This window comes from Primulina eburnea, chromosome 8 (assembly GCF_022965805.1).
Source record: "Primulina eburnea isolate SZY01 chromosome 8, ASM2296580v1, whole genome shotgun sequence".
NCBI lineage: Eukaryota > Viridiplantae > Streptophyta > Magnoliopsida > Lamiales > Gesneriaceae > Primulina > Primulina eburnea.
The window spans coordinates 34,609,766-34,633,875 of record NC_133108.1 but is presented as its reverse complement, the minus strand read 5'-3'; the positions used below and the strand labels follow the sequence as shown (position 1 = coordinate 34,633,875).

At 35.7% G+C, this 24,110-nt stretch overlaps 1 protein-coding gene and 1 long non-coding RNA gene across 2 annotated transcripts; both read right to left on the bottom strand.

Annotated features, from left to right (window-relative positions):
* Positions 1–8,171: 8,171 nt before the first annotated feature.
* LOC140837901 (uncharacterized) lies at positions 8,172–9,738 on the bottom strand. The gene is made up of 2 exons (XR_012119504.1): positions 9,120–9,738; positions 8,172–8,397 (listed from the first exon to the last, which is right to left on the bottom strand). It is a non-coding gene; the product is annotated as an uncharacterized lncRNA (long non-coding RNA).
* Positions 9,739–10,899: 1,161 nt separating this feature from the next.
* On the bottom strand, positions 10,900–17,520 carry LOC140839427 (cationic amino acid transporter 2, vacuolar-like). The gene is given in 15 exon segments (XM_073206122.1): positions 10,900–11,492; positions 11,793–11,868; positions 12,523–12,635; positions 12,725–12,833; positions 13,575–13,779; positions 13,781–13,852; positions 13,978–14,136; positions 14,392–14,458; positions 14,563–14,735; positions 15,054–15,150; positions 15,262–15,380; positions 15,482–15,622; positions 15,709–15,793; positions 16,184–16,385; positions 16,984–17,520. Coding segments are annotated over 15 exon segments (1,962 nt in total). The 5' UTR covers positions 17,168–17,520; the 3' UTR covers positions 10,900–11,332.
* Between the last annotated feature and the right edge of the window lie 6,590 nt (positions 17,521–24,110).

The window sequence follows — 24,110 nt, the reverse complement described above, 5'->3', positions numbered from 1 at the left end:
TCCATTTTGTTGTGGAGATCTTGCTGCTGACAGTTCATGTTTTATGCCATGATCTTCAAGATAGGATGATAGGAATTGGTTTAGAAATTCAGTTCCTCTATCACTCCTGATTATATCAATTGCCTTGCTTTTCTCATTCTCAAGCCTTTTGAGCAGCTTGATTAGTTGATCAGCGGTTTGATCTTTGGAGCTCAAGAATATCACCCATGTAAATCTGGAGAAGTCATCAATTACGACAAGAGAATATTTCCTTCCCCCTAAGCTCATCACTGATATTGGTCCGAACAAGTCCATATGAAGGAGTTCCAGGCATCTAGTTGATGAGTTTCTTCCTCTATTTTTGAATGTTGAACGGACCTGTTTTCCTAATTGACATGCATTGCAAACTCTATCTTTGGCAAAATCAATGTTAGGAAAGACAGATACAAGATTAAGTTTACTGATAGTAGCAATGGATTTAAAATTGAGATGATTAAGACGCTTATACCAAAGACAATTTTTTTTCCATTTAAAGCAACAAAACAAGTAGGTACACTAAGACAATCATCATTCCATTTGACTTTGTATATATTTTTCTCTCTATATCCAGTTATCATGATATTACCAGTTGTGGTTCTCACAATGCATAAGAGTTTTTGAAATTCTACGATGTAACTACTGTCACATAGTTGGCTTATATTATCAGGTTATAACAAAGATTTTCTACTAGAAGTACATCTCTAATGATAATTTTGCCGTGGATAATCTTACCCTTACCCACATCTTTACCTTTAGAATTGTCGCCGAATGTGATTGTTGGACCTTTGCAGTCTACTTCTGATAAGAGATCTTTGTTTCCAATCATGTGTCTAGAGCATTCACTATCCAAGAACCAGATGGATTCTTCCAGGTTCCTTTTCTTTGACACCTGACATTATTGAAAATAGAAATTGGTACCCTTTTCTATTTGGGTCCTGAGTTTATCAGTCCTTTAGGGATCCACACTTCAATTATTCTTAAGGGCTTTTCATGATGTGACCTAAAATAGTTGCGGTTGTGTGGGTAATCAAGTGATGTATGCAGTGCTTGTGCAGTATGCTGTTTCAACCGTTTGTCATTGTCACTCAATCGATACCTCTTTTGAACAATTCGGCTGTTGTGATAATGGTTAGGTCTATTTTTGAATGATTTCCGTTTGACCCTGGCTTTCTGTTGCCCCAATTTGAACCGTTGTAAGCGGTTGTAATAGGCCTGCATCTGAGCCATGATCTGTTGGTTTTAGCATTCTCAATTTTGACGTATCCTAAGCCACATCGCCTTCTGTTATTTTCAAGATTTGTGCTTTGAGTGCCTTTATCTTCAGTCTTATCATGTTCATATACCGTGCTAGATCTGACAAATTTAATTGGTTTTAAATTGTCTTTCTTTAGTAGCGATTGAGTTGATACTCCGGAAGTACTGCATTCATTAATGCTATAACCTATTCCGGTTTTGTCTCCGGCTGATTTCTGCATTTCATGCATCTTGTTAAGAGAAGCAGATGACTTGTTCCAAGTCTTGACTATATTAATCAACCGTTTATTTCTTTCAAAGTAGCATGGAACAATCTTCGCAGATCATCGTTCTCAGCCGTTAGCAGACTTAACTTCACTTTCAAACTGTTAACCTCTTTTTGTTGCGAACAGCTAGAGAAAGTTAACTTGTTTTCCAAGTTTTGTGTTTCTGTTGTGGCTTCATTGAATTGTTGTAATAGCCTCTTAAACTCATCTACCATGTCGTGAAGTGCGGTGACAAGATCTTTTCGTGTGAATTCATCAGAGTTAAAGTCAAATACCAATTCATCAGTAGATTCTTGATTTTATTTTGCCATGAGACACTCTGCTTTTTCATCTTCGCTTTCACTTGAAGATTCTTCAGAGATGGATTTTTCTGATTCTGAATCAGCCCATTTGCCTTTATCTTCTTCTGCAACTAGGACTCGCTGATTCTTTTTTTGATATATCTTTTGTTGTCTTTAACATGTCTTCTATCACTTGATTTCTTTTCATCTTTCTTTGGCATGTTGCATTCTGCAATAAAAAGTGTCCTTTCTTTCCACAGTTAAAACAAGCTTGACCATCATCAATATGGTCCTTGTTGAAGTGAGGTTTATTCATATGTGAATGATTTTTACGCATGAATTTACTGAATTTTTTAACGAATAAAGACATGGCTTCATTGCTTAATTTCTCGGCGATTTCTTACTTGAGGACTCTTAAATCGAAAGAGTAACTATAGTAGCTGGCAGTGCCTTCGTCTGTTGAGAGGTGAGTGGATCTTCTTCTGTTCGTATACCAAGCTCGAACTCATATGCTTTAAGGTCAGCAAAGAGATCGTGAAGTTCCAGTTTGTTCAAATCTTTGGATTCTCGCATTGCAATAGTCTTAACGTCCCATTCTCTGGGAAGAGCTCGCATAACCTTTAGGGCAATTTCTCGGTTAGAATAATCTTTACCTAATGAAATGAGTTCGATAATGATGCCACTGAACCGTTCGTCGAATTATGCTAGAGTTTCTCCTGGCTTCATTTTTGCATTGTCAAACTTTTGAATAGCTACCATCAACTTGTTTTCTTTCGTTTGATCATTGCCTTCACATAATTGAGTAAGCTTCTCCTATATTTCCTTGGCAGTAGTGCATGTCTTGATCTTGGCAAACATATTTTTGTCCAAGGTTTTGTAGAGGATATATTTTGCAACGTTATCCAGATTTGCTTTCTTCTTATCCTCAGCAGTCCATTCGGATCTGTGCTTTTCTACCATCTGAGGAGAATCTTCGATTGTAGCAGCAGCTGTGTTCACTTTCAGGATTTTCATCGGCCCATCAGTGATAATGTACCACATATCATCATCTTGGGCTGCTAGATGTGCCTGCATACGAATCTTCCAATCATCATAATCTTCTTTAGAGAACATATGAATTTTATTGAAAGATGCCATAAGTGTTCAAAAGATATTAGTATTTGAGAGAAACCCCTCTCTGATACCAATTTTAGGATCGGGAAAGAGTTTAGACGGGGGGCGAATGAACTCTTTCAAATTTTCTCGTGTAAGAGTGTGGTTACAACCATTTTTAGGCGGTTGAAAACGTCTTCTCAAACAGTTGATAATGTGAACCATTATTAAGTGCAGAAAACGGTTCACAATCTCTGATGTAATTTAAAACACAATATCAGGCTACAACAATGAATAGAGACTAGACAGATAAATGATTGCGGAAAGTAAAGTGACACAAGTTTGTTATAGATGTTCGGAGATTAACAACTCCTACGTCACCCCTTCTTCCTCCTTAGAAGGATTCCACTAAAAGACTTTGGCTTTACAATCTTTTTACAACAGCTCACTCCAATCAGGACTTATCACACTGCCTGTTTTGGAATTCATAGTGATCACTTTATACTTCTGGATATTTAAGAACACTTAGTTCACCAGATATCAAAGCTGAATCAAATAACCAAATGGTTAATGATATAAATAAATAGTTTTGATTTAGTAGCACGAAAATGATCCTTAGATGATCAGATAAATTTCTCCTGTGTGCGTGCTGATTGAGCGATGGAGTATATATGAACTTTTAAGAGCGCTCTGAGATCTTTTTGAATAGCAAGCGAGTTGTAATATTGCAGCTGAGAATCTCTAGCGTTTTTCTGCTTGCATACTCTTCCGTTAATATACATGATTTACTTAACGGTTGGAAATTACATAACAACGTTAACCTGATCCTCTGTACAGACGTGTTGCTGTCGATATGCTGAGTATTAAATGATCTTTGATAAATGCAATTAATGTTTTTTTTGCTCAGCATCGTTCTGAATCGCTTTTCTTAAGGAGTTCCTTTTAAGAAAACTGTTTTGGGGAACAGAACATTAGGTCTATGCTTGGTCTTCTTCTTTCTGGGAAAGACAATTAAATGTAGATCAACCTTGGAACTGATGTAAGAAATTGTTGACTTCAAAGCGATGTAATACTTGAATGTATTTAAGCCGCTCAGAGAATGTCTTTGAGTAATAACTAGTTCTCTTTAATGATCGGTTCTGATAACGGTCTGAAGTGAGCGGTTGAAACTGCTTTGAGCTTTGATCAGTTAGCTGAGCGGTTGAACTGCTACATATCTTGATATACTAACTGCAGCTGAATATTTGTTTTTGTCATACACCAAAATTCTTGAGAACAATATTTCTAAACAAAAGTATTATTTTTGAAACTACTTTTTGTAAACTTTTATTTTTCAATTAAATAGGTGTTATTGGGCCTAATTTACATAATATTAGTAGGCATAATTGCCCCTAAACACAAAGGCCCAAAACCTTAACCAATTAACATGCAATTTTTAAAATTTATAAAAAGGAAACCTAGGGTTCTAAGCTTCCATAGCAGCCTAAATTTTACACACTTCACACACACAAAAGTCTAAAATTTCAAGAGAAAAAATCCAAATTCGTTCGTCACCCGTTCGTCTCCCTTCGCAACCCACGCCGACGATCGCATATTCGAGCGTTTTAAACGCAAATGTATGCTTCTAAACTCTTTTGATGCCCCATTCGAATCATAATATTCATGTTTTACATATTTTAGCATGAAAAATATTTGAATACGAATCGCTTAACGTTTTGATGATTATTTTTAAAATTTGATAATTTTACGCTTGTTTGAAACACTTTATGAATTCTAATGACACACTGCCATTAGGAAGCTTCTAAGGACAGGTAAAGGGACGTTTAGGGATAGATGAAGGCTGGACGTGAACAAAAAGGGTTCATGCATGGTGAAGGGTAGAGTCCTAGGGTTTCTCTTAGGTGAAGGCCACGGCCATGAGGGAGACTCACCAGGGCTGGATGTGCGGCTCAGAGACGTGGCTAGGAAGAGTCCTAGCATCGCTGGACTTTAGTTTGCACAAGGAAACACGAGGCACTAGGGCTCTCGGCTTGGAGGAGGTGCGTGGCTGTTGTATATTTGTGGGAGGCGTGTGGCTCGGTTGGGGCTGGCTAGGGTGGTCTAGTAGGGTCTAGGGAAGATGGCTAGGGGTCGGGACAGGGCCTGGTGTAGACAGGGTTCATGGTGGCTCGAGTATATTGGGCTAGCTCAGTACTGGACTAGGCTAGGTCGGTTAGGGTCTAGGAGGGTCTGGTCCAAGGTGGCTTGAGGGTGGCTCGAGTCGCAGTGAGGTAAGGGCTTGTCTTAGGGTTTGGGCTAAGGGGAGGAGTAAGGACTCAAACCGAGTTCACAGATTGTGGTTCATGGCTCACGGGGGTATTTAGGAATGAAAAGTTTCTGTGTAAAGTTTGGGAATAAAATATTAAGTTTCAAATTAGTTCGTGATTTAAACGTTTCACAGTTTAATAATTAAGGCATTAAATCAAAAAGGGCGAGTTTACGTTAAAAGTCAAATTTAGGCTTACATAATTATTTGGGATAGCCTCGAGTCAACAAAAGTAAGAAAACATCAAAACCGGGAGTTTTTGGATCCAGAAGCAAAACAGTGATTTTACACCTGAGTAGTACAAAAAGGGTCGGCAGTTTCCCGAAAATCGTAACGCATGCTGAATGATATTTTAGAACTTTTATGATTAAAATATGGGATTTTATGATTTATGCTAAAGCTGTGAATTTTTTACTGTTAAAAATGTTATTTTACAAATGTGGAAAAGATATTGAAGGATCTAATGTGCTAGTGCCTTTGAAGGCATTTCAAACACTATATTCTCCAATGAGCTGAAATAGCTCGTGTTCTAATAATATTATACCGATTAATTAAATCGAGTTTGGCTTAAAACCAAGCGGAAGAAACTCGAAGTAATTCAAAAGGGTAGATTGGTTTTTGCATTCATCAGTTCAGTTATGGTGAAAACTGAACTAACGGATACTCTAACTGATCCAAACAGTTTGAAAACATCAGTTAATCAGTTAAATTACACAAGATATGTTTATGGATGATCGGAGACTTCAAATGCTCCTACGTCACCCCTTCTACCGCCTCGGGTAGGATCCACTAGAATACTTTGATTTATACAACACTTTGTACAAACACACTCAACTAGGATTTACACTACTGCCTAAACTGAACTCCTAGCTACGACAGAAGGCAACACCTTCCAGCCAACACTTCTTTAACGTCTATGTGTCAAAGACTACATACACAAATTTAACGTCTTTGTGCAAGAGTGTATTTGAGTGGTTGAGAGTGTTCGTGTGTGATAACTAAACAAGGATGTTCTCACACACTGAGGGAAATAAGCTTCTAAACTAAGCAGATAATACGTTAAAGTGTCCCTCTGGGATGATTTCTTCTGAAAGATGATGTGCAATGTGCGTGCCCTTTCTTTTCTTTCTCGTTTGTGTTGAAGTCTTTTTCTTCTACTTCTTTTTATTGAATCTTCACTGATCTTCTCTTTATATAGACAGAAAAACTGAACGTACAGTGAGACTCATTTATTGTATCAGTTGCATCTTGAATTCGTTTCTTGGACTTTGTGTCTCGACTTTTCGACTGCCCTTCTGAAACGTTTTGTCATTAATGTTCTGACGCAACGTCTATTATTGTCCTTTGACTGGACAATGGCTTTGTAACTTCATACACAGCTAGAATCCACTGAAAGAGTTTGTCTTCATCTATAACTGAAAGATTCTGACTGATGCTCCGAACTGGTCAGCTGTACTGATCTTCAGTTGGGCTGGTTAAGTCAGTTGAATCGTCAGTTGAACTGATTTCACTATCGTTCAGTTGAACTGATCGGCTGGGTTTCTTAATCAGTTGAACACTCCTTTGGCTGGTCATGCTTCTGAGGTTCTCCTGCTGAACCAACTATCAACTGGACAATCAGCTGGACTGCTCAATTGACGTAATCAGTTAGACTGATTCAGTTTGTGCGATCAGTTGGATCTTTAGCTTGCAATGGAAACAGCTCGTGAATGATCATAGGTTCTGCACACTAAGGTAGATTATTAGTAACAAAAATTAACAAGTTTTGTTATCATCAAAATTAAGATTGCGAACTTGAAAAGTTCCAACAGATATGATATTGTATGAATAAAAAAGAAAGAAAAATATTTTGAAGGATGTGAATTGACTGTGACAAATATGATATGATATATGATTATTGGTAATATCTTGAGAGAGAGAAGGCCCAGATGGAGCCCGTTTACGGGATAAGATGACAGAGAGAGCCCAACGATCGTAATGCACAATAGTGAGCTAATACTGATCAGTCGACCACAAGATACAACTAGTCACTTTCAAGATTCAAACTTCACCCAAAATGATAAATGATGGAAATTTTTATGATTTGACGATTTATGATTCATTTTTGCTTACAAATTTACGCTAGATTATTTTATATAGAAGTATGATTTTAATGCATGTATATGTACTATTTGTTACTCATGTTTAATTAGAAAGTACTGAGTCATTAGACTCACTAGGTTTGAATAGTTGCAGGTGAGGATAAGATTGAGGGAAGCGTTGAAGTTTATGTGGATCGAGTCCGATAGTACACTCTAAATGAACATTATTTTCTGCATTAGCTTGATAGTTGAAGTTTTGAAATAAAGATTTTGAGAATGATTTAATTAGAAACTTTTATGCTTTATTTTGAAGTTAGTTTTGATCATGTTAAAGGTTGACGTGGGATTTTTGTTAATTGACGATTTAAGAATTTTTGTGTACTTGAGATTTTAAATGTTAAATTAGTTTTTGGATTTTGGTAATGTTGCGTGTTTTAAATTGCAAGTGTCGAATTTTATATAAATAAAAATTAGTAGCGTTTTAAAGTTTAAAAGTAGTGAACATTTCAGCGGGACAATTAATATATTAACTTTTAGATATTCTTTGTTATAGATTTTAGCATTAATAATGTTATTTTAAAGACATGTTATGTGAGGCTCATTTACTCTAATGACAATTAATGATCAAATAATAATGGTTTGACTTAAAGCTGCAGCGGAAAAAGGTTTAAAATACTTTAAAACGGACCTCAGGGCCTAGAAAAATTTCGGCATAACCTCCCCGTAAGTAGGACATCCCGAAAACTCAAACAGCAGTTTATATCAAAATATACTCCAACTAGAGTCATTAAATCAAAAACCGAAGTTAAACAACCTATAGCCGCACTAGCCAGGACTAAACAGAATTTAAACTTACCAAATACACGCCTGATCATTAAAATCACAGAGTCGACTCAGAACATAACTAGAACAACCAAATATCAATACAGATACACGGGGCATCTCCCCGGCAAACAAACTACAATACAAGACTGAACAAACTCAAGACATACATATAGACCAACTGGGAGACTCCACTGAACAGAACCAAGCAATCCAACCTCAATCCCGAGCTCCACTGGCGGAACCTCGGCCTGATGCTGCAAAACGACTCGAGAGATCTACCATGGTGCCCAATAGCAACCACAGCAGCCCCCCCAGTAAACAACTGAGATTAGGATTCTGGTATGAAACAGTTCAACAATAACAACAATAAACATAAATCATGCATAATCATATAATAAAATGTAATATGCAATGCATGAAAGGCTCAACGAATAACCGGGATAACAGGAGCCAACAAACGGTACGATAACAACTGAAATAATGCTCGAGCAACAACGCAGGGGAGCTACATCATCATGCAGCTAAACTGCCCTACCAAGTATGCGAGGTATGCCAAGCTGTGCTGAATAACACCCCTGACTCGGCCTCCATACAGCTGATACGATATAACAGGATGGCACAACAAAACGAACTAGATGACACAATCCCAGCGCTCACCTCAAAAGGCTGCACTAACCACGGGATTGTTCAATCACATCTACGGTCTCATGTGTATAGGCCTATCAGCCACACAATGATCCCGAGATAAACAACAGTGCCAGATAACAATGGATATCAACAATGAGCTAACAAGAACGATAGGGCTCAATATGAATGTCATAACAGTATGTACGATGCTAAATGCCAATAATATGTCACAATAATAAACATAGATCGCAACGAAGACATTTAACAATTTCCAACAGCCAACAAGCCATACACCCGATCAATGTAACACAGAATGGCAATTAAACATAATTTATATTTTACCGTCGTATGTTACCGAGCTGTAACATACATATACCAACTTGAAACTCCAATATCAACTTCTCTTCAAGACTCTCGGCCTAAACAAAACCACAATAAGCCGATCATGAAAACTACATTCCACACCAATGTCCGATTTGGCACAAAAGAGCATAAAATTCATATCTCGCTCAATATTAACTCAAATAAATATCCGCCAATTGGAAATGAAAGATAACTCAATTATCTAAGTTTCTCCAGTTGAAATCATCTTCAGAATCTCAGTATATTATTCTCAGAATTTCCAGGAACACACTGCTACTTACGTATTCGCGGACAGAATCACACACACTGAGCAGTTCCAGAAAAACAAGCATAACTTGCTCAATTCTTAATGGAATTCAACAAATATTATATCATTACGAAGACAACACATAGCTCTACAACTTTATTTTTAACCAAAAACCCAGAATCCGAGTGTATAATTGACAAAAAATCGAATTACAGTAGGTGTCATGCACAACACACTTGCAGAATTCGATTTGACACATTTTGGTAGAAAAATCATATCAAATCTGTTTATTATCGAAATTTGATGATTCTAGCGGCTATGAGCAGCTAACATAAAGCCCTACAAAGTTTATTTAGATCATTTCTACCAATTAAAGCTACAAAAATCGCAGCAACCTAAAAACTCTCAGCCAAAACTGGAAGAATTCGCATAGAAACAGAGCACTGGAACAGCAGCTTCGATCTACCCGAATCCTTGCTCAAACTTCGCGATTTCTGACTTAAATCGAAGCTTAGGATGTTAGGAAGACACCCCTTCAGACCGATTGAGATTTGGACGCCGGACGGAGGAGTTATCGCGATTTTCCCACAGCCGCTACACAAGTGACGGGAATGAAGTTGGGGAAAGCTTCTTTCTTCTCTCTCGTTTCTTGATTCTTCTTTTATTTGGTAAATTGTGTGTATGTATATGTATATATATATATATATATTGTGTATTTGGTTACTAAAATAGTAACTCAAGCCCATCTATCTCGGTCTGTATTTATTTTACTCTCGTGTGTTATTTAAACTCTATATGTATTTTATATCGTTAAATTCTCCGATATACTAAAATACATATTTTTAACACACTACTTGAATTTATTTGGTATAATTAATTATTTTAATTTACAACTCAATAATTATTCAAATTATGCCAAAATTACCGGATAATTAATTACAGTACCTTACATGTTAGATATTATTTATTATATCCAAAAGTTTTGCTATTTTAACATGAATTATTTGCCCTTCACGATAGTAGCAGTTTTTGAACATAGTTGTATGTGAAAATAATGGATAACCTGTAAATTTAAATATTTTCATACATTTTTTATAATCTAAACTAAATTGGAAAAAAATTACTTCTAAAAAACATATATATTGTAAAGAAATAAAATTAAATTATAATTGATATTATTTTGAATAATTTTAAAACAATTACTAATTTTTACACCTTTAAAATAGGAAGGGAGGTTTTTTTTAAAAAAATAACATTTTACGTAAGACAAAAAAGCTTTACCATACATTTTAGTAAGGCAATGTAAAAAAATTTGTTTGTTTGGGAGATTTTAATGGAAGGAGAAAAACTACAAAACAAGAAACTTAGTTTTATTCTCTTAGCATCCATTCTTTTACGTTATCATTAAAAATATAAATAAATCAGCCAAACCAATTCTTTCTGGTGCTCAATAACAAATTTTTATGTTAAAAAAATATATATAAAAAATTTAATTCAAATAAATGAGCTTGAACTCGAAAATAAAATAATTTTTCCCAAATTAAAATAAGATTTCCTGCTAAATTTATTTGATTCAATCAAGTTTATCAAAAACTACTAAACAAGTCTCATGGTCCATGACCATATACATATGTACAATCTTAATACAATATATCTCCAACCAAATAATTCAAACAAGAATACATATATACAAACGCATAAGCTATCATTCTTCTCAATCCATTTTCTTTAAGCTATCTTCTCCTATATTTGATTCGACTACGTATTAATCACTATGTTACAAAGAACCTGAGATCATATCATGCAATGATATGCCAAATACCATATCAGTGGAATACGCAGTGTTTCTGAGATGTAAAACACTGGACGATATCTTCTATATCCAGGCAATCCAGCTTCAAATCGTAATATACCTCGGATATCGGAATAATTACAGAATTGTAATGAATCCGTAGCTTTAGTGGTAAATGGTGTCAAGCTACGGCGGAGATGCAAGAAGTCTCGTATATTTCATTGACCAGAGTTGCAGGGACATAAACTGCATCCTGCAACGAGCTGTGCTTCCGGCCATAGAAAATGTAGATAAATACTCCTACCACCAGCCATATTGAAACACGGATCCAAGTACCAGATCTTGAATGCAGATAAATGCCGTTAAAATCAAATTAATCAAGAGATAGTTATTATATTAAAAACTACAACTGTCTCTAACAATGATATTCAAATGTTTTATAAACTCAAAAGTTATGTTTCAATCGTTGGGCTACATAGGCAATGACACAGGTCAGCAAATGCAATTGTTGCTCCCAAACAAGTTTTTTTTTTTTTTTTGCATGAAGATTATGACATGAAGAAATGATTCTTTAAGCTTATATGCTGAAAAACTTGGGAGGGAATTTGCGCTTAACTGCTGAGAAATTGACAGATACTAACCCGAGGTTAATTAATAAGTAGACATTGATGAGTATGGAGGCGATAGGTAGCAGTGGAATGCACGGGCAAATGAAACCTGAGAGACAACAAACAAGTATTTCATTTACAGATACACAGACTTAAAATGATATTTTAAAATAACACAAACAGTAAAGCAGTACATCTCAATTGATAATGATATGTCAATAAAATTATTCACATGACTTTACACTCTTCTCCCCATCGATAACTCCACACGGGAAAGTGAATGATTACTTGACTCTGATATCAATTATAGAACTATTGTTTATCGATAAACTATCAGGTATAATTGATTATATCGATAAAACTCAAATCTTTTAAATACCATGACGCTATTTCGTCGTTGCCACACATCGCTACAAGAGCAGCAGCCTTGTGCACTCAAGGGCGAAACAGGGTGATGGAGGGTGAGGAGAGCCAAAGTGGTGGTCTTATGTAATTGAAGGGAGGCAAATTTAAATTTCTAAAAAATATCGTATATAAAATATCAAGTTTTTCATGCTGAGGGAAATCAGACCTCTTGTTACTTTAGGTTCACCCCTGTATCCACTGAGTTCTAATAGTTAGCATTTCAGGGTTCTATATGATCTTTCATAACCTCAAGGGATGGAGAGATGTATGCAATGATAATTTTCAGGAGAAATGCCACTCTGGTTAAAGCTCTAGAGAAGTAGATATAATAAACATTCATTTGCATATGCCAAAATACCTCCAGCGTGCCCAAAACTATGCCTTGCATCATCTTGATCCACACAGGTGAGTGATACCAGGCCAGACAGAAGAAGAAAACCACCAACCCCACAAAGTACATAACGAAGAGAGCTGATAAAAATTAAATCAATCGGATTAGTAGTGTGTATACAAAGCATTAGAAGGTAAAGAAAATGATGATTCTTACAACTTAAGCACACCTGTTAAGGCTCATGCTCGAAGCTGCTGAAGTTAGAACCAGTACACCAACACATGTAAGCAAGATCGACCAACCAGCAATCTGCCTACGATTTCCTTCACTCAAAATAACTGCAACAAATAGAAGGAAAAATGAATCATCACCTAGACAATCACGTTGAATCAATCAACAGATTGGAATGGAGGAATATGAAGCACCCAATTGATTCTGAAGCAACTATCTTGTTCATCGGTCTCATGGACCTCAGTATAGTTGTAAATGAGTTGAAACTAAAATCGAGCTCAATTAAAAAGAAATTAAGTTCCAGCTCAAAATAAAGAAGCTGGAGCTCAAGCTCCGGACTTCTCTCTTGGGTTTAGTAAAGTCAAGATCAAGATTTCTAACCAAAAGCTAGGAAACTTGAGTTTGGCCTGCAAAATATCTCACTAGCTTGCCAGCGAGATTAAGCTCAAGAATACAGTCATAAGCTTTATATACTAATTAAATGCATAATATATAAATATATATATATATATGTGTATGTATGTATATATGTATGTATGTATGTAGAATATAATCTTATTACATTCATATATAAATAAAATGCATTTATTTATCGTATTAATATAAAAACCATATAAAAATAACTCTAAGCTTGTGAGCTGCCTCCCAAGCTAATGAATAACTAATATTGAGTTCAAACTTGAACTTGGAAAATCTTAATACACAACTCTACTTAATATGATCTGGCTCGACAGCCTCATGAGCCAACAAGACTCATCTCACAATCCTAGGTGCTGGGAGGGTTGGCAACAACTTTCCCAAAATGCCCATCAAGAATTATGTAGATGCTAGCATAGGATAAAACTTACAGTTGAGTTTACTTGCTGCTTTCTCTACCAGAGGAAATTCAACAACGGTTTCTTTATCTGCTAAAAGTGGAACACTGCTCTCCGAAGATATACCGTGACCTTTTGTGCTCTCCACATCGGTGTTTCCAGGACTACTACGGTTGTTGTAACGCAGTGAAACTGAATCTATTGCTTCCTGAAAATGTGCCGGAAGAGGAACCTCATCATGGTGGAACATATCTCAGTATCAGCACCGAGATTGCCACCATTGTAAATGCGAGAAGTGTGCCAACACTAACCTGCAGGTAACCTTCAGTAATCAGGACCTCGTAAAAATTTCAGTGGAAAATAGGAAACAAGAAGAGAATTTGATGAGCCAGTTCGGTTCAAATGAAGTTCTCTGCTGAGTAACAAAGGCGCATACCATTCCCGATAACTGGTCTACATCCATGAAGAATGCCAAGGCTCCAGCAAGTAAACCGGTTACTACGGTGCCTTTCACAGGGACTTGAGTGCTTTTATTGACATCTGAAAAAAATGATGGCAGCAGTCCATCTCTAGCCATTGCCAATAGAATTCGTGGCTGACATACACAAATAGATTCTTATATTTCATATGTTACGAGTCAGAAAGAGAAACTTTATTTAACAAATTCAACTTTAGTTTCTATTGACCAGTCATTTCAGTAAGAAACCTTCCGATTTCAAGTTGAGTTCATAAATACCACAATTTTCTCAAAAAGAAGGATAGGACTCTTTCCGTAAAACTTTGACTAAAAGAAAGAAAAATGTTTTTGTAGAGAGTTAACATTCATTTAAAACAAAAGAATATTTATTACCTGTGGCAGGATAGACCCCATCAACGTTGAACAAAGAGCAGTACAAGCTCCAACAGCTACAATATAACTGCGTTTCAAGTAAATAAATAATAATTACAAATGGAGATGATAAAATGAAAACTAAGCCTAAAAATTAACATAAACGTGATAACAAAGACATAAACAACTTACGCTGCCCACTTAACTCCATGGCTAGCAAAGGCGGAGGAAATGGGAGTGTCAGGATCCATTGCGTAATAGGGTACTAAACCGACTATGATCGCAGAAACTAGCATATACAGCATGCAACATAAGGATAATGATAAACCAATGCCCAGTGGTAGGTCCCGTTGAGGGTTTTTCACCTGCAGTGGGAGCAAAATTATGGCCAAGCTTTCCTGTCAGGATGATACTACTACTATAAATCAAATAACACAGTGGGATGTAGTTATAAGAATATTCCCTACTGACCTACCATATTTATTCAAAGATATTTTCGCTGACATAAAGGGGAGATGATTACTTTTGTAATAAAGAGAGACTAATAAGAATTTTAGCCCTCCGTGCATTATAAACGTAAGTTTCAATACCCAAACACGTTGATCTTCTTTGTGTTGTGTTTTCTATTCATTATATTTTGACTATTTTAAATTCAACCAATTCAAATTGATATTAGTATATACCTCTTCTGCCGTACTAGCGACCGCATCAAATCCTATATATGCAAAAAATACTGTTGAAGCACCAGCAAGCATCCCATCAGCCCCAAAGGGTAAATATCTAAACGAAAATGGAACATTGGCGAACAGTTTCATACATGTGGGAGAGATAATAAATAAATTGAACAGAAATACAGAAATGCAAATCGCAAACGAATATAAAAAAGATTACCCAGTGGAAAGTTCATAGCCAGGCCATCCACTCTTAATGCCTAAATATCCACCAGCTATAATGACAAAGATCATGGCACATATATTTGCTAAAGTTACGATTCCTTGGACAAATGTACTCTGCATAAAAACCACATTTTATTTTGCATACTAATTTGGAAATCCAAAAACTTCATGGGTGGAAAGCCCAATGCAATGAAGCAGTAATATCATAAAGAGACCTCCTTGATTCCCACACACAAAAGCCCAGTGACCACAAAAATTAGGACTGTTGCACATGGATCAACCACAATATCAAGCCCAGGAAGAGTCTGGCGAGCTAGAAAAGAAGGGAGACTATTTGGACCTCCAAAAAGCATGGCCTGTTGCAGGAAATAAGTGATAAAATAAAAAAGATTCGCCATCAAATACTAATCCAAAACCTTAAAGACATGCAGATGTACCGCACCAGATTAGGGGATATGCCACGAGCAACAGCCGAACCTCCAATGGTGTATTCTAATATCAATGCCCAACCAATCAACCAAGCAACACTGCTTGAAACAAAAAAAGTGTTAAAATCAACAACCCAACAGCATATTTATCAGTCAAATTGTTTGCAATAAACTAGTAAATGAAGGCTTCCAGTGGACGGGTTTTGTTCACAAAGAAGTCAATCCTCAAATCATATAGAAGAATACAAACAAGTACAACAAACAATATATTTCTTAAGGAAACGACAAGCAATTGCAGAAAACACTGTAGACCCGTTACCATGAAATAGTTCACACTCGATATGATTGAAATAGTAAAAGACAATCAAATGCAACGAAAGAAAAAATATTCTCTGGCAAAAGTAGAGATGGTATAGTTTAAAATCATAGTTGAATTTAAAAAGTAGACATTAATCAAACTGCGGTGAGTCAGATTTAAACGGAGTTTACCACTCTCCAATGCAAATATAAGAATAATGATATGCACTTCCAGCAGAGGGGCATCGACTTGCTAGCTCGGCATAACAGAAAGCAGAAAGGGCGGCTGCTATTCCCGCTATAAGAAAGGAAAAGGTAAGTGCTGGCCCTGAATGCTCCCTAGCGACGGTGCCTACAAGAATATAAACCCCAGCACCAATTGTTGCACCAACTCCTACAAAATATGATGAAAAGAGATTTAGATCACAAAAATCAGTCCACTATTCACATTACTGCACTTCTAACATAATTCGATGACAGGGTTCATGTGTAATCACTAGAACAGTAAATATATTAAATTATCATCAGAAGTAATAAACTTATGAGATTAATTTAACCAATTTCAAAAAAAGAAAATGGATAGAAAGCTGAAGCGCATAATTAAAAGTCTCCTTACACTTCCAGCAAATTAATGAAATAACATTAGAAGAGAAAAATCTAATTACAAAACACATAAATATCATTAAAACATAACCACTAACTTCAGGAACGCAATCTAACGCATTCCAAGCAAAGAAAATGGATTAGAGTTGAGAAGCACAGAAACAAAACTCTCCCTTCTTCATACAACAAATGAAAATATTAAACTACACGAGCATACCACCAGAAATCAAATGTGAAACTGATGGATGAGAAGAAAACCAACTGCAGAAACACCTCAAAATACAACCATCAAATACAGCTCGAACCAAAGTCACAAACCCAGACACCTCAAAATCCAGAATAATATATAAGAAAGTTGACCAAAAGATGATTATAGAAAATGATCTTACCGATGGCAATGAGATGAGATACAGTCAAAGCCTTGGCCAATTGACTATGACCACTTCCGGAGGGAGATGACTTCGAATGAGAACAATCAACCTGTTTTCTCCTCACGAGACATTTTAAACCCCCAGAAACACACTTTCCTCCACCATCACTACAATCTTTCTGTGCATCACCAAGAAAACCCATTTCAACCCACAAATATTTCTCAATTGGGTTGCCCAAAATTCAATCTTTTTCCCCGAATAAGGATAATCTATTCAATTTCGGGAGTATACGCCCACTGATACACATGCACGTTAAAGTATTTCCTTTTCAACCCAATTCAATAAATTATAATCAAATACGCGCAAAAGAATCTGGGACAGGAATTATCGCTCGCTAGTATGTGCGGATGAAAGCGACCCTTCTGCAAATCCAAAGGCGAAGAAAGATTGAATCTTTGCGGATTACTGCCCTTGGAAAATTGAAGGGTTGGGCCAGTGTGGATGGACGTTGCAGGGAATTGATCAGGGATATAGAGGAAGAGAATCTGGGGGAACTCCGGGTATATATATGTGTGTATATATATATATATATATATATATATATATATATATATATTGTAATAAATATAATATAGAAATTTGGATTTCCAGTTGATTTTGGTAAAATAATACGAATCGTACTAGCACGTAATGTGTGCACCGAATAACAAATCGAAGGCGAATTGAATGGCGAAACGTGCAATCTGAGATTCTGTTTTCTTTCCTCACTCCATTATTTTTTTTCTTTTTTTTTTTTCAACTTTAATTTAAGCTCTACCCCACTTTAGTTATTGTTGTTATTTGTATTTATAATTGTTTTTTTTATTTTAAATTTAACTAGGGGAACGAGAAATTTATTGTGGGTGAATGGTTTTCAAATGTAGGGTAAAAAATTAAGCTCCTCGATTTTAGTTTCGACTTTCAGGTACAAAATCTACTGAATTTATAGATGGACGATGGTTCTGACGTATTTTAGATTTATTTTCAACTAAATTATGATATGATGTTGGATGACATCAATTTATTTTAGATGTTTCAAACACCCAACCTCTTCTAAGATTTTATTATTATTTATGACACGATCTCTCCAGGATGATCAATCTCATTAATTTTGAAATCTGAGTTATTCTATAATTTCATTTGAAGACGTTATTGGTTTTTATATTTAAAAATCAATTAGATTTATAGCGCTTCAGACCAGAAACACAAATTATTCAACTAGAACAATTATATAAAAACCAATTACATTTACAGCAGACGAGAAAATATAAATTGTTCAACTTGAACAATTATAAGAGCTAAATAATATATCTTATCTATTAACACATTATATCAAAGAATATATTTGAAAAATAAATTTTGAACTTCGGTTCATTTTATATTTCATATGAATTGATCAAAAAAGACAATACATTCCATTGATACACATTTAACTTCACGTTCCTCCCCCTCAATGTTAGAGAACATTGTTTTGCTAAAATAACAATTGATATTACGTCATAAAAATCTCACTGTTATTGATTCAAGATACTTCAGCATAACTAACATATTTTCAATCTCTCCTAAAGACTCAATATAGTGAATTTTTTTCGCACACTCAATAATTTTAATAATAAACTTTAGCTCAAGACAATATCAACAATAATTATTGACATAATGTCTACAATAATGGTTGCAGACAACTATCACATCCCTAAAATCTGGCACATTTTTTCAAAATCAATGGTTCAATAGTTGACTGAAGGTATTTGATAATTAATCAACAAAATTATTTTTACTGATTGTATATTCTGGGAATTATTATCTTCAGTAGATATCTCTGCAAACATCAAGTTGCTAGTCGTGCACCCACATTTATATTTACATTTTTGTTCCAAAAAGTTAGGGATTCAGTCCAATTTTGAACAACTGATAATGTTACTAAATTTAACAATTCAATATATAAGAATTCTTAAAATCTTATAATCTTCTGATTAATTGATTCAATAATCTTCTTATTGATCTAATCAAGAACTTCTAGTTCTTTGATAAATATATTTATGCAATATCAATAATTTTCTTTGATAAATATGTTTATGCACTATCAATAATTTGTTATATTAGATGCAATTGGGATATGCTCAAATCAATAAATCATGTCAAACTATAGAAATATTTGTATCAATGAACTTTTTATTAGTATAAAAACTTATTGTTAGACCTAAATTTATTGTGGCGATACGAATCAAAACCAGCAAGCTGTTAGTTAAAACCAGTAAACAATATAAAAGCAGGACTAAGTTTTCAGAACTTAGATAACCAGGGGCAAAACCTAGTCTGAAATTAGGATAACTTGACGTCTTCTATGCTAACGGAAGTAATCTTAAATGTTACCGTTACTTTATCAAGTATAAGTATTTCTTGCACCATTAAATGTTGTACCAAGTCATTTAATTCGATTTACTCATTTTAGTAAGTAACAAGACTGATTGTGTTGAAAGTTTTTTGCAGGATCCATTTAAGGAATAAAGTTGTTTCTTTCAGACACCAAAAGTGCCGTTTTTTATTATAGACGTTGGATTCAAGTTATCTATATATATGGATCAAAACCAGTTGAAGATGACCACTGATCTTTTATCTATCCAACGCTACTTTGAGCAACCGCGAATTAATCACCATCTTCTAAGCTCAAAATTGCAGAAAAACAGTACACGCTTCATATTTTACATATGATCTTTAGAGATCATCTTGTACTGTTGTTTCTTCATCTCTTCAAGCAAAACACCTTACTATATTTTGATAAGAGTTCGTAAACTGGAAAAGAGTCTTTTCCAGAATTTTGTTATACTGAGTCACTTTATGATTAGTTACTAAGAGTTTCAGTAGGCAAGAGATAAGCCCTGCTGAAGTGGGTGTGTACAAGTGTTGTACTGTAAAATCCAAAGTCTTTTAATGATATCTTCTGGAAACAGAAGAAGGGAAGACGTAGAAGATTTTATCTTCGAACTTCCAGAAACAACTATTGTTTTATTGCCTACTACTATTACTGTTTTTAACCCTACTCCACCGGGTTGTTTCCGCACTTATCATTGTGTTCTGGTGGACGTACTATTGAAATGGAACAGCTACAAATCTCTAACAGGATTCTAGCACCCTTTGCAAAAACTATCATCAAAGGAGAAGAGTTTATTCACCCCGCCTCTAAACTCTACATCGATCCTGAACAAGTGGTATCAGATCAGATTTCTCTTGTTCTGAAAATTTGCAACAGTTATGGCACATTTTAGCAAGGTTCCCATGTTCTCGAAAGAAGATTTTGATGATTGGAAGATCCGGATGCAAGCTCATCTTACAGCCCAAGATGATGACATGTGGTATGTCATCACAGACGGTCCATTAAAGATCTTAAAGCCAAATACATCTATTGTTGTTACTGAAGGTGCACCACAAATGGTTGAAAAATCAAGAAACGAATGGACCAGAGAAGATAAAATGAAAGCTAATCTCGACAATATTGCGAAGGATATTTTTTATAAAACTCTTGATAAAAACACATTCAGTAAAATCAAGATGTGTTCTACTGCGAAAGAAATCTGGGAAAAGCTCATTCAAATATGTGAAGGAAATGAGCAGACAAAGGAAAATAAACTGTCTGTAGCAATGCAGAAGTTTGAAAATTTGAAAATGAAGGCTGGAGAAACTCTAAATGAGTTTGATGAATGTTTCAGCAGCCTGGTTAATGAACTCTCTGCCCTTGGTAAAGAGCATAGCAATAGAGAAATAGCACTTAAGGTGATGAGAGTTTTACCTAGGGAATGGGACGTCAAAACAATGGCTATGAGAGTTTCTAAAGATCTAAACAAGTTGGAGCTACATGACTTGTTCGTCGACTTAAAAGCCTACGAGTTCGAGCTAGAAGTGAAAAGCAGAGAAGAGCCATCAACAAACCTACCAACCAAGGCCCTTGTTGCTTCTGTAGTCATCCCACAAGCAGTACCTGCTACATTTATTGAGAGTACTTCTGAAAAGACTGCTGAAAAGATCAGCAATGACGCTATGTCTCTCTTTGTAAAAAAGTTTTCCTGGTTCATGAAGAAGAATCACCGAGCTTACAAAAACCCTAATCAGAACTTCAAGAAGGATCACCACCTGGTGATATGGCGTGCTTCGACTGTGGAAAGATTGGTCACTTTATTCCTGACTGTTCAAAGCCCAAGAAATATGACCAGAAGAAGAAAGAGCACAAAAGGAATGACAAGAAGTTCAGAAAAGACCGCAAAGCGATGATTGCTGAAGAAAGCAAATCTAAATGGGCGGATTCCAGTTCTGAGTCATCTGACTCAGAAAGTCATTCCAGTGAAAGTTATGCAGAAGAGATCAAATGTCTTATGGCGGATGTTGAACCAAACTCGACATCTGAAGAGGTATTCGACTTTGACTCTGACGAATTTACACGAACTGATTTAATTAAAGCATTGCATGACATGGTAGGGGAGTATTCGGGACTTTCTCATTCATTCGAGGAAGTTAAGATTGAAAATCTAAACTTAAAAATCAAGTTTGTAAATTCACTTGCTTGCAAGAGAATAGCTGCAATGATTTGAAAGTGGATATGAGTAAGTTGAAAACCGAGAATGAAAGAGTAAAGGCAGATTACCAGACAATGAGATCTGAAAATCAGCAGCTGTCTATTCTGGTAAATGCTTGGAATAAGTCTTCTGTCTCATTGGAAAATATGCAAGAATTGCAGAAGCAATCCGGAGATAGAAGTGGTCTCAGATTCAGCAATAATAAAAGCACTTCTGAAACTAGTACCAAGCCAGAACTGTATAAATGCAAAGGGAAATTCATTCACTTTGTTAAATCCAGTGTGGTATATGAACCTGAAGTACCAACTGTTCCAGTTGAAAGGAATGTAAATCAGATGAATAGAAGAAAGAATTATGGTTTGGGATATGTTGAACCTAAGAGAAAAGTTCACCAGAGTGCTGGATCCAGTAGAAGATTCAACTCAGGAGGACAACCCTCTATGAAAGTTAAAAACTATCAGTACTATAATTCTAGACCTGTTCAGAAGAGATACAGGCTAGACTTCACAAACAGAAGGGAAAAACAACATCCTGATATGCATACTGTTAGAAATAAAAGATCATCTGCTGCACACACCTCTATGGATACCCGAAGTACAAAAGCACCGAAAATTGTACAAATGTGGGTTCCTAAGGGACTAATAAGGCTTGGACCCAAGTAGATTGGGTACTAGATACTAAAATTTGTGTTTGCAGGAAATGGTGAAGAAAGCTAAAGTAAGAAGCTCCACATGGTATCTGGACAGTGGATGTTCCAGATATATGACTGGACAAAGAGATGTAATTTCTGAAATAATGAGATGTACTGGACCTAAGATAACCTTTGGAGATAACTCAAAAGGTAAAACCGTGGGTAAAGGTAAGATTATCTATGGTAACATAACTATCAATGACGTACTACTGGTTGAGAATCTCTGTTATAATTTGATTAGCATTAGTCAACTGTGTGATAATGGTTATTCTGTATCTTTTCAAAAGCACATATGCACAGTTAAAGATTCTGCTGAGTCTACTGTATTAACTGGAAAGAGAGAAGGCAACATTTACAAAGTCTCATGGAACTTAGATCATGCTACTGTTCCAACATGTTTAGTGGCTTCTCTTACTCATAAGCATTGGCTCTGGCACAAGAGATTGAATCATTTGAATTTCAAGTCAATCAAAAATCTCAAGAAGCAAAACATAGTTGATGGTTTGCTTGATATTAATTTTGTTAAGAATTATGTCTGTTCTTCATGTCAGCTTGGAAAACATATCAGATCCAGCTTCAAGAATAAAGGTAGTAAATCAACTTCAAGATGTTTGGAATTACTGCACATGTAATTATTTGGTCCAATCCCTATCATGAGCTTAGGGGAATGAAATACACCCTTGTTGTTATTGATGATTTCTCTAGATTTACTTGGGTAATATTCATTGCTGGAAAATATCAAACCGGTAACCTCCTGATCAAGCCTCTGAAAAAGATTCAAAATGAAAAATCTTCTTCTATTATCAAAATCAGAAGTGATCGGGGTACTGAGTTCACTAATAAAATTCTTGAGCTATATTTAGATGAACAGGGAATTCATCATGAATATTCAGCTGCCAGAACGCCTCAACAGAACGGAGTAGCTGAGAGGAGAAACAGAACTCTTAAAGAAGCTGCTAGAACAATGCTAGCAGATGCAGACATCTCTCAGCGCTTCTGGACAGAAGCAATCAACACTGCATGCTACACGCAAAATAGAACAATGATCAACAAAAGGCACAATCAGACTCCTTATGAAATATGGAAAGGGAGTAAACCTAATGTATCTTATTTCCATGTGTTTGGTTGCCAATGCTTTGTGCTCAATAATGGCAAAAATTATCTAACTGCATTTGATTCAAAATCAGATGTTGGACTATTTCTTGGTTACTCTGCTGTGAGCAAAGCTTTCAGAATATTCAACAATAGAACTCTTAATGTTGAAGAATCGGTTCATGTTGTCTTTGATGAGGACATCAGTGCTCCTGAAATATCTAATATGTCAAATTTGAGTAACTGGTTAGACATGATTCATTTGGAACTGGATATTGAAGATGATGCAGAACCAAGTATCAAAGATGTTCAAAATCCAGAACCAGACATTCCAATAGTGGAACCAGAAGTACAGCCATTAGATTTACCAGTACCAGCAGAAGACACTCAAGAACCTACTACTGGTTCAGTTGAGATCAATCCAAATATATCAAACCAAGAAGAAACCCCTTTAAACCCTTTTTATTTGGAGAAAATTCCATCCTCCATCTTTGGTTATTGGAAATCCAGCAGCACCCTTGAGAACCAGAAGGCAAATGATTAATGAATATATGCATGCTGCTTTTATCTCTCAGGATGAACCAAATAAAACTGAAGAATCTCTTATAGATCCAAGTTGGATTGAAGCTATGCAAGAAGAACTGACTCAATTCAAAAGAAACGAAGTTTGGTTTCTAGTACCTAGACCATCTCACCAAGCTGTCATTGGAACCCGGTGGGTATTCAGAAATAAACTAAATGAAGAAGGCACATTG